This window comes from Salvia hispanica, chromosome 4, assembly GCF_023119035.1.
Source record: "Salvia hispanica cultivar TCC Black 2014 chromosome 4, UniMelb_Shisp_WGS_1.0, whole genome shotgun sequence".
NCBI classification, from domain to species: Eukaryota; Viridiplantae; Streptophyta; class Magnoliopsida; order Lamiales; family Lamiaceae; genus Salvia; species Salvia hispanica.
In genome coordinates this window covers 53,697,899-53,710,273 of record NC_062968.1, presented here as the reverse complement: position 1 = coordinate 53,710,273, position 12,375 = coordinate 53,697,899, and the positions used below count along the sequence as shown (strand labels likewise).

The 12,375-nt window shown below is 31.2% G+C and overlaps 1 protein-coding gene across 1 annotated transcript; it reads right to left on the bottom strand.

Annotated features, from left to right (window-relative positions):
• Positions 1 to 10,128: 10,128 nt before the first annotated feature.
• Positions 10,129 to 10,804, bottom strand: LOC125217665 (ethylene-responsive transcription factor 1-like). Its single transcript, XM_048119180.1, has one exon. The coding sequence runs from the start codon at positions 10,756 to 10,758 to the stop codon at positions 10,255 to 10,257; it is 504 nt and encodes a 167-aa protein (XP_047975137.1). The 5' UTR covers positions 10,759 to 10,804; the 3' UTR covers positions 10,129 to 10,254.
• Between the last annotated feature and the right edge of the window lie 1,571 nt (positions 10,805 to 12,375).

Sequence of the window (12,375 nt, the reverse complement as noted above, 5' to 3'; positions counted from 1 at the left end):
GGACCACTACCAAAAATGATATAAATGAAAGGTCACAAATTTTTTGGGACGGACGGAAAATGAAATAAGTGAAAAAATTTCAGGAATAGAGGGAGTAAAATTTATGATGTAGTTCCTACAATAAACGTTGGTGACACCGAAAACGTGCCAAAAATATTTTGTGTTAAAATACTTGAAATTTGCATGGTAGTTGCGAATCAAGCTTAGAAATCAAAATCACCACGACATTAACATAGGAAGGATGGAGGGAGTAAAATTTATGATGTAGTTCCTACAATAAACGTTGGTGACATCGAAAACGTGCCAAAAATATTTTGTGTTAAAATACTTGAAATTCGCATGGTAGTTGCGAATCAAGCTTAGAAATCAAAGTCACTATGACATTAACATACGATTGATTTTGGTTAATCTGACATCTTTAAGGGACGAAAAAGACAATCTACTATTTTTTTTACGTTTATTTTTAATTTCTTAGTTATCATTGTATTTCCTTTTAAGTTTCTATGGTTTTCTAAACACTTATAATTTCTAAATAGTAGATGTGTTTGTTTTGACGGTGACTTTGACTATTTATAATATTATTATTTTTTTTCAAGGAATTAGGGTTTCTTTGATAACATTAGTTATACGTTTTTTTTGTCACATAATTCATGATTTTAAAATAATTTGCTATTTTACGAGTATAATATAGAGTTAGAATTTCAATATTAGTAAGGGCGTGTTCAGGTTTTTGAATATAATCAGTTTTGGTGCTATTTCGGGTAGATTTCATCCGTTCATTTTTATGGAATTAATTTTGATCGGCCCGAATATATTGCCAAAGCCCGCACTGTTCCTATTTGATTTACCAAAATTCAATTCTCCGTGTGGAGCTGGTATTTGAAAACTGGAGTGAGCTGTAAAGTCATAAATCAGTGCAAGATTACTTTTATACCCCCGAACTTAATTTCCCACCTTCCAGCTTCACTTTCCCAAAATGCTAGTTTCATCTGAACCCTCTCATTTCCTCTGTGCGGCTGGAATTTTTGGGCGGCACACTCAAAATACCAATTCGTCGTGACTTTTGACGCGGAGCTTTTTTGGGCAGGCGACGGAATCGGTTACACAAATAGTCTCCCGATTAGTTCACAGGTGTGTTTCAAATCGGTTACACCATTTCAGAGACCAGACAAACAAATTACCTCAAGTCGAATTAAAATAACATCGAAATGCAATCTAAACGCACTCGACACAACGTTAAACTTAACATTCAAACTCAAAATAATATTCAATATTGCAAAATAATTCATCAGAATCAGTTGTCCGTTCTTCTTCTTAACCGAAGAAATGATTCTTTACTACCTCCACAACCCAGGAAGGGGAATTTCACCCCTTTCACCAATTGCTTACACTATTCACTTCGTATCCAATGAGTTCTGAAATCAGACTTCACTTCCCTCCCCAATTTGTAGGAAGTCGAAAATTCGAATTTTGCAACAAAACGCGCCTAATTTTTCTGGTGCCTGCTGTAAATTTTCGTTTGGAGGTTGAAGGGGGGTTTTTTGGGAAGACACTAAAAAATTTGGGTATTTTTGGGAACACACATAAAAAGGGAATAAATAAATATATCATAAATGCAAATATGAGTTTATTTCTGGCTCCTCGAACACGCGAGTTGATTTAAGAATATGTGGGCCCAACCTTATACAAATAGTGAAGGAATTTAATCAATAGGTTTGGAACGAAGAAACCTGAACACGCCCTTAGTGAACCATGTATGATATGTGCATTTAGTAGTACTAAATTAAATACTAAAAGTTACACTTGAAATTTCATCATTCTATGTCAATCCAATAAATTCACGGATGATTATTCAGATCTAAACAGTTACTTAGGTAATTAGGTGTGAAGTTTAGTGTGACTTTTTAATTCTATTTAGTAGCATTATACTTCCTCCGTTCTTTATTATCACACTTTGACCGAGTACGAATTTTAAGAATGTAATGAAAAAGAGTTGAATAAGTTAGTAGAGAGTGTGCCGTAATTTTATATAATTAATTTTATAATAAAATGTGAGTTGGAATGAGTTAATGGAATATAAGGTTCACTACTAAAAAAAATACTCCCTCCATCCCACAAAGATAGTCTCACTTTGACCTAACACGGGTTTTAAGAAATGTACTGAAAAGTGAGTGGAACGTGAGTCCTACTTTTATATATTGGTTTTATAATAAAGTGTGAGTAGGAATGAATTAGTGGAATATGGGGTGCACTATCAAAAATGGTAAAAAGTGAAATGAGACAAACTTTGTTGGACAGACAGAAATGGAAAATGGGACAATCTTTGTGGGATGGAGGGAGTATTAAAAAGTGAAATGTGACAAATTTTATGAGACGAAAAGAAATGGAAAAATGTAATAAAATTTAAGGGGTATTAATTATTGATAATATGTAGAGAATCCCTACCAAGATATGCAAAACTATTTATCAAGTCGTGACCAGTCATATGGCATACATAGAATTAGTGGAAGGTATTAGGTAGCGTTTAGTTGCTATGACTAATTATCATGAGACTATTTATTTAGGATTAAGTTGTAGGATTATTTTAGTTGGAGAAGGGAAGTTATGACTAATTATCAGGAGATTATCTATCTACGATTAAGTTGAGGGGGTCAATCTTGTAAGCCAAACATAATCCATATTTAATCGTGAGATTTAGTCTTGCCAACCGAACACCCCCTGTTGATTAGTGTCATCCAGTGCATACCGTATACATGGAGTACTACTTACTAGAGTCTAGAGGAATAGGTTTATAAATGCATATTTAGCTGACAATTTAACCACTAGAAAATGGGGATGGATCCCTGCTTTGCTGTGCTATTTAAACGGCGACGTACTGAGTCAATTTCTGCATTCCTTTTCCTTTTTAATTAATTCTACTATACAAATATTACTTGTTGCAGTAGAATTAATACATATGTGATCAATTATCACTATTGATATCAAGGTGCATCACCATATTCGTAATTTTTGAATATTACTAATTTTTAGTTATTAAACTTATACCATTTTAAATTACTACTATAAATTAATAGATTATAATTTAAATCATAATAGAGCTTATTGATTTGGGAGTTATTAATTTCAATTCTAATTTTGTTTTTGACTAAAAATCAAATTTGAAAACTCATTTTATATTCAAATATAAATAATTGTTATTTAATTATAAAATTTCGTTGAATTTTAGCTAATTCCATAATTTTGACAATCAGATTATAACATTTCAATTTTCTCAATTGTCCTACGTGGGTTAAGGTAAAAACTACTGTTCCCTTCGTCCGCCATCACTTGTCACTAGTTTCTTTTTCGGTCAGTCCGTCAATACTTGTCAGACTTATTTTTTTACTACTTTTGATAATTGACCTCATATTCCACTAATGCATTTTCTTCACACTACACAAAACTTATCATTTAGGGACACAAAAATTGAGACGCAAATTACTAGTGTTTGGAAAATTTTAAAATAATTTAGGAAGAAAAAAAAAAGTGTCCCTAAGTTGAGGAAAAATTATCTTAATCTTTTATTTTTTAGTACGCTTCTATTTGTGTCCCCAAATTTTAGTTGGGACACCAACAATGCAATAGTAAAGACACTTTATGAAGCGTTGATGGTATAATTAGACACATAAATTAGCTATGATTTTAAATAATAATTTATTGATATTAAATTAATTTGCCAAAATATTACTAATACTTAAAAGAAAATTGAAATGAGCATGTAACTAAATAATTTTTTTTAAAATTTTAATTAGTAAAATAAAAAAAGCCATAAATTATCAGTAGTAGTACTAATTAATCGTTATGTTAAAATTTGTACTGCAACAAAAATCACTAAAATAATGAATACGTACTGTGGAATGATTAGTGCATCGTGAGTAAAATCTATTTGGATAAAGTAAAGTTTGTAAAAGTTCACTCAATAAGTCGTTCAAATAGCAGAAAGTAATAATATTGAAAATGAAAAGGGATGCAGTAATTGATTCAAATACGTTGACGTTTAAATAGCACAATAGCTCCCTCCGGCTGTATTTCCATCACCGCAGAGGATCCACACCCCTAGAAAATACTTCTTTTGTCTTCAAAGAAAATGCATTTTGGGTTTGACACGAGTTTTAATGTAAAATTGTCAAATTAAAAGATAGATGGAGATAAAAAGTAATTAAAGTATTGTTAGTAAAGAATTAGTCTCACCTTATTAGAGAAAAGACTTTTCAAAATTAGAAAGTGCATATTCTTGTGGGACAGACTAAAAATGAAAGATTGCATATTCTTGTGGGACGGAATTTAGCTCATTATAAATCAACGGTAATCCCTCCGTCCTATGTAGCTACTCGTTTTAGAAAAATAATATACTAACAAGTAGTTAGAATGAAGATAGTAAAATAGGAGAGAATAATATTGACATAGAAACGAAAAACTTATTCTTTATATTATTTTTTCTCCACCTTAACTATTTATTATTTTCTCAGAACAAATACTCAAAAGAAATGTCTATTTTCTACCCTACCAAACAAACTAGTACTATTTACTAGAGGAATAGGTTTATACTTAATTTTAAATGTACCTCATGTAACATATATTGATATATAAATACACATTGAGCTGGCAATTTAACCACTAGAAAACGTACATTGGCTCATTATTTAATAATGGTGGAAATGTATAATACTTCATTTCACATTTAATGTCGGTGGAAATTTAGTTCTTTTGAGAATGACTGAACTGAAATGTTATAACAATAATATTATGTGATAGAATGCAATCCGTATATTTGAAAGTTCTTTTCAACATGATAGAATCAATCATCTTAATATAGACATGAATTTTACGAAGAAACTATGGAAGTTGGCATAGTGGAATTAGTTTTTTTTTAACTCAAGATAAATTGTCCGATATCACGACAAAGGCTATAGAATTATTGAATTCCATAATTTTTTGCAATAACTTAAGATAAATTAAGCATTTGTGTTCGTTTTTCAACTCTGGAGATAAATTAAGGAATCACGGCAAGTTTAAGCTAGAACGAATCAGTGATTTACTTTCTTTATACAATTTCAAGTACAATTGTATTTTAGGAGATTTGTGTTTGTGCCGGATTAACTTCATGCGAATTCGTGTTGGGATCAAAGTTAATTGTCAACCCAAACCCAAAGGGAACTTGGGTTATTTTTTCTATCCAAGAAATTAATACACTTAAAATCGCATGCAAGTGGCATCTACCGAGAATCGAGATGCTCATTTGTCAACCTTTTACGTACTCCTTATTTGGGGGAATAACTTCATTTATATTATGTAAATAATAAATAACTGTCGTTTGCATTTGAAACATGATAGTAGGAGAAAAATGACAAAAAGTTTGGTTCTCTTTTGTCAAATCCTATTTAATTGGATAAATGGAGCTAGATGACATCTTAAAACCAAGTTTAACCTTGACTCAGTGTATAACTCGGGTAAGTTTTTCTATCCAAGAAATTAATAAACTTTAAATCAGATTCAAGTGGGGTCCACTGAGAATTGACATATTATTTGGAGAAATTAACTTCATTTAAATTATGTAAATAATAAGTATTGCCGTTTCCATTTGAAACAGGATAATATATCGGAAAGATGGAGAACTAAATTCCATAGAAATTAAATTGTTTAGGAAGTTCCATATGTATATATGACATTTTTGAGAAAGTTCGATTTCAAGATGACAGCTAAATTAATAAGGTTGTATTTTTATAATTAGCGGCAAAAAAAAATTGTTCTCTTTTATCAGTTCCTGTTTAATTGAACAAAATGAATTCCCTTGACCAAAGTGTAGCTTGGGTCAGTTTTTCTATTTAGGAAATTAATATTTCTAAAACAGATCCAATATGTGTATACTGTATTGTATATGTGCATAATTTTCCAAATTCAATTTTAGTATTTCATTCTATCAAACAACTTCAATTCCAGTATCTCATTCTACCAAACAATTGGTTTTTAATTTAATTCTAATTCAATTATTTTCAATTCAATTACGTAGAATTTCAATTCATTTTCAATTTCGTGTATCAAACAGACCCTAAATGTTTTTGGATTGGTGTGTTCGTCTCATCCCTTTCTTATAATATTAACGAACACAACAACTGACTTAATGGAGGTTATAATTGTCAAATAGATTAGGCCGGCCCAAAACAGACCGACCAACGAAGTGGGTTGGGCTAGGTTTCTTTCTATAAATTCAGAATCAGCTCTGACCAAGACTACCGACAAATTGGGTCGCACTAGGACGGGTTGTGTAGAAAATTATTTTTTCGTACATATTTATTAATATTTTTACTTAATTTTAAAATTTTGTAGTATTAATATTATAAATAAATATAATTACATTTAGAGGACTAAACTATATAAAAAAATTTATATATTTATGTAGAATTCATACATTTAGGGGATTAAACTATATAAATTTTTTAATATATTTATGTATAATGTATATATATTAATTGGATGGTTTTAGAATTATATGAAATATTACCTTAATATTTATAAATCATATATTTACATTTAAATCATATTGCAATTATGGAAGAAAATTTTAAAATATACTTCATCCGTCCATAAGAATATGCACTTTTGGTTGAGTACGAGTTTTAATGCATAATTTGTAAAGTAAGAGAGAAGTAGAAATAAAAAGTAATTAATGTATTATAAGTGGAGAATGCCTCATTAGAGAAAAAAGTGTTTTCAAATTTAGAAAGTGCATATTCTTGTAGGACAGACAAAAAAGAAAAGAGAGCATGCATATTCTTGTGGGAAGGGGAGTATAAACTAAAACTCCCTTCGTCCCAAGCTAGTTGAGTTGTACTCCCTCGTCCACAAAAAATATATAGTCCTATTTATGAATGTCACAAGCTTTAATGAGAAGTTGGTGAAGTGAGAGAGAAAGAGAAAAAGCAGGTAAACTAAGAGAGACAAGGAGAAAAAGTGGGTAAAGTATGAAAGATATACTTTCCATTTTAAGAAATGAGACTATTTTTTACGGACATTCCAAAATGGCAACATGAGACTATTTTTCGTGGACGGATGAAGTAGTTATTTTTAGATGGTCTCATGGTAGTTGAATCGTTTCCTTTATTGACCAAAAAACTTTATATTTTCTCCTACTTTACCCTCATTTAAGGGTGGGGAGCACAGCAGAGGATCCCACCCCCCTCATTTAATCATTTTATCTCTCGTACATATTTGCTCTCCTATTTTATTCTCTTCTCATTTAAACTTTTAAGCATCACTTTTTTATATCTCATGTTCAAAACAAACACATCAACTACCTTGAGACAGAGAGAGTATAAATATTTAGAATAAATATGTTTAAAATTATGTTAAGATTAGAGGAGGAATAATTATAAAGGATTTGTATTTTGGGTGTTATTTGGGTCTATACCTTGACTAGGTTGGGTTGTGTTTAAGCTTGGGCTGGGTTTCTAGTAGTCCAGGGCCCAGGCTACTTCTGAGTTTGAAAAATGATCCAATTTAAGCCCATTTCAACCTAGGAGCCTAGCTTAGGTTCCCTTAGTTTTACTAAAGAGCCCGGGCCTAGCCTTGTTGCGCTGGGTCAGTCCGGCCCAGTTGCCATTTCTGATGGAAGCATTGTGTGAATGCATTTTTGCAAAACTCAGTTGGTAAAATATTTCTTCTCCAACAAATAAATTAGGGTTCGAATTATCACAATGTTAAATAAAAAACTATTATATATTGATTCTCATTTACTAAAAAAAAAACTCAACTCTTTTTTCCGGTATAAGCAAAATCCTTGTTAGCGGAAACTTTCCTTGGAGTATCCCATTGTCTCCTGCTAAATCCAGGGTAAATTTTATGTTGGAACATTGGATATATATTTTACATGAAATCATTTTTAGAATAAAACTTTTTGTTAAAACGCTATTGGTGGAATATACTCCCTCCGTCCCATATAATTTTCTTGGCACGAGTTTTAAGAAATGTAATAGAAAGTGAGTTGAAAAAGTTGGTGGGATGTGGATCCAACTTTTAAAGTATTGGTTTTATAATAAAATGTGAGTAGGAATGAGTTAGTGGAATATGGGGTCCACTACCAAAAATGGTAAAAGTGAAATGGGTAAAATTATATGGGATGGACTAAAATGGAATACTGGGTAAAATTATGTGGAACGGAGGGAGTAATCGATTATTTATCCCATTTTCAAAATTTATTTCACATCACGAATATTTTTCTTTTTTAGACCAAGTGACGACGAGAAGGTGATTCTAGAGAATGAGGCATGCATTGAAGAAGTCATCCTTCATAATAAAAAATAAATCGAGAATATATATAATGAAGAAATTTAATTATGCATATGTAATAGAGGAATGTTCTGATTGAGCTTCTTGTAATCAATATTTTATTGTATATTCAGCACGTTCTATTTATGTACTGTTACGTTCAATTATTTGTGAAAATAATAACAATATTGGAATGTATTATGCTTATAATTCAGGCTTGTGTATGGGCGGTGGGCTTGTCTGCATTGATAATGTAAAATAAATAAATAATTATATGCTCTTATATACACGTATATACAAAACGTGGTTTGGATATTAAAAAAATTGAGTCTTAGACAGGGAGAATCTTCAATCCAACTTCCAAGACTAATCTATAAAATTACTTTTCTCATAAAATATATATATACAGTAAATTTAAACATGTGTTATTTTATTTTATTAATAAAATTTTCTTAGTATCTCGTTATTCTGACTAAAACGTGTGGGATTTACAAAACCAAAAAGCCGTACGAGATTAAGAACTAATCTAATAATATAGTACATGATGTATTTATTACTCCTATTTCACTATCGCGTTAATTTTGTATTTTGTTTGTTTAATTTTTATCATTATAATAAACTAGTATTGCTTAATAATCAATGTTTATTTGTTTTAGTTAATTAATGACTTCATAATATGAACTTTGACTATCAAGAAATTGAATTATTTTTGTCTACTTAAAATGAAAACTAAGCATATGTTGTCCCCTTCCTTCGACAAGGAGTGATTGACAATTTTAAGTTTCAAACAAAACTCATATTTTATGACCTTTTCAATTATTACCAACTTATTCATCATGTCACACCTCTTATAAATAACGCATGTATATTCAACAATTCTAACAAGTCAATTTCTTCATTATTAGGGATGTGAAGAATGGCTCTTAATTTTTGAAATGGGACGCTTGTTAGGAAACAAGAAAATAAAAGCTAAACATGACACTTAAAAATACAGCAAGCTATATGTTTTCATTATTGTAAGTTTATGATCATCGCATCTTTAGCTTACCCTAAATTCCCAATCATTCGTCAATTAAATTATTTAATCGAATGCCATCATAATATGCATTAACAATTCCTTTTTCCGACAGCAGTTAACTACTGCCAATCATCTGATCTAGCTGCTCCAGCTAATACAAATTCAAATTAGATCATCTCTTCATCTATTAAACATGATTATTGAATTTAATGCTATACTATTACGTTTGTGTCCCAAAACAAAATTGAGTAGAAGATGTTCCAATTAATGGGTCAATTATTGGTCAACTTCAAATTGACTAAATTATCTTTTTATTTTTTTTATGGATAAATGAATTTAAATTTATAGGCCACTCCACGGAGGACTTGAACCTGAGATTTTTGGTCTAAAGCACTAACCGTTCTACGGCTTGGTCAACTGACTCCCACCGGATTAACTTTAGGTTATATGGATTGGGTGGCAGAGTAAAATTAACTAGAGGATCTCCAATAATAAAACTTTTAATCTCCCCAATTTGATTTTGGTCATGCTTTTGTATATGATTTAATATATTTTGGCTTTGATTTATAACTATACGATATTAGGATATTTATCAAATAATGCCAAATAATGCGCAGTTATGTTAATCTTGTATATACGATACTCATAATACTCAGCCATAAAATTTGTGTATTAGGATATCACCCTTAATTTAATTAATGAATAAATTTTGTAGATTGACTAATTTTTGTCACACAAAATATGCGAAAGTTCACTAAAGATTTCACAGCTTTCGTTTCTCGAATTGATCAACTAGTACCGATAATTGTTCTTGTATTGAACAAATGACTGTTTATTGTGTGAATTTTTTGGTATACAACATTTTTTCAAGCGATTCAAGACCGACTTAAGCTAATCCCTAGTTTAGGATTAACACTAAATTAAACAAAACCCTAATCCGATTCTACACAATTGATCTTCTTCCGCGACGCATTATTAAAATCAGCGTTCTTCCTCTTAGTGACTCGGGTCGGCTCCGGAATGCCCGACCCGATAAGGTGCGGGAAGTTGACCCGGGCCCGCGAGCCGCGCATCCTGAACGCGGCTCGATCGTAAGCCACGGCGGCCTCCTCCGGCGTCTCGTACGTCCCCAGCCACAGCCTCGATCCCTTCTTCTCCGGATTCCTTATCTCCGCCGCGAACTTCCCCCACGGCCGCCGCCTCACGCCTTTGTAGCGCTTCCACTCCACCTCCGGCCGCGGAGGAGGAGGAGGAGGCGCGGTGTCGTCGCACAGAAGCTCGTCGACCATTTGCGAAACGTCGTCGTCGCTGAGAGGAGATGCATTGGCTTCGAAATCAAGGGGGAAATCGGAGTCGCTGAGGAGATAGTTTTGGATGGCGTGGAGCCAATCGCAGTCGAATTCTGATGCATTTTGTGATCCAATTATTTGTTCCATGACTAATATTGATATTAATCAGATGATTATGCAGTTTAGATATTGTGTTGAGTGTGTGTGTGAGAGTGAGAATGTGTTGAATATATGTATATATATAGTGATCGGAGAGAAAGCTGACGTATTTCAAATATATAGAAAGTAGTTGCGGTGAAGGTTCTTGTAATTTGAATACAGTAATTAATTTTATGCAGATTTATAATCACATGTTAATTTGTTTTGTCGTTACGTTGCTTAAACTATTCTCTATTATATGGAGTATGTACCTCCATACCATGTGTATTTAATATGTATCCCATTTTAAATTGTTTTTACAAGAATAAATTGTGAAAATTAGAAATTTTAACATTGTTTTCACGTTTTCCACTGCAACAATCTGGTTTCATTGTGTTTACAATTGATGAAATGAGCTAATTGATAAAAAAAAATTCGGATGCCAAATAAAATTCTTTTTTTTTTTCCAAATTAGACTTCGTAAAAAATTGAGAAAAACGTTAAAATTTTTCAGGCCAATATCATGGACCAAATAAGAACTTTACCTAAATTCATGATTTTATGATAATTTGCTATTTTTACGATTATATATCATGATGGATTTTCAATTTTAGTGAGTGAACCAAGTATGACGTGTATATATAATTCTAAATTAAATACTCAAAATTTCTGCCTGGAAAATTTGAAATTTTAGTCAGTTCAATAAACTCGCGTTTGATTATTTAGTGTTTAATAATATTAATGGGTTTTGAGATCAAAACATTTACTGTCAATTTGAATTGTTCTAATCAATGTTAATTAGTGGTAATGTACAGAAGCCCTGCCAACTAATGTATCAATAAATTAGTGAATAAGTATGAAATAACTTATAAAGAATCTTTAAATTGAACATTATTTTCCAAACAAATTGAAACAAGAATATTTCGCCACGCCTTCATCTGCACGTGGGTGTCATCCACTGCATGCTACAAAACATGGTGTTTAAATGGAACGTCTGAGGTAAATTCGAAATTTAGTTTCTTTCCACGAAACATATTGAATCAATATTTACTTGAGGATAGTGGCCTATGCAGGATCTCGACTCTGGGTCTAATTAATTATTAACAATAGTTGAGTATTTTTTGATATTTTCCCACCTCAAGTAGTTGTAGTTGTGGCATGGTTGGGAAAGTTACAAAATATATAAATGAATGATGAGTAACGAGTGTAAAAATAATAGTGATAATAACTCCTTTGTTGTAAAGCATTTGTTTTTTACGCGGGATTTTATTTAGTGTTATACTATAAGTTAATCAAAGAAATAATAAAGTAAGAGATAGAAAAATATAGAGACGACGTTGTTTTCATTTTAATGAGATGATAAATAAGGAGAATTATTTAGTATTATACTATAAGTTAATCAAAGAAATAATAAAGTAAGAGATAGAAAAATATAGAGATGATGTTGTTTTCATTTTAATGGGATGATAAATAAGGAGAATTATTTAGTGTTATACTATAAGTTAATCAAAGAAATAATAAAGTAAGAGATAGAAAAATATAGAGATGATGTTGTTTTCATTTTAATGGGATGATAAATAAGGAGAATTATTTTATTACAAAGTGTGTGCGAGACAAAAAAATGAA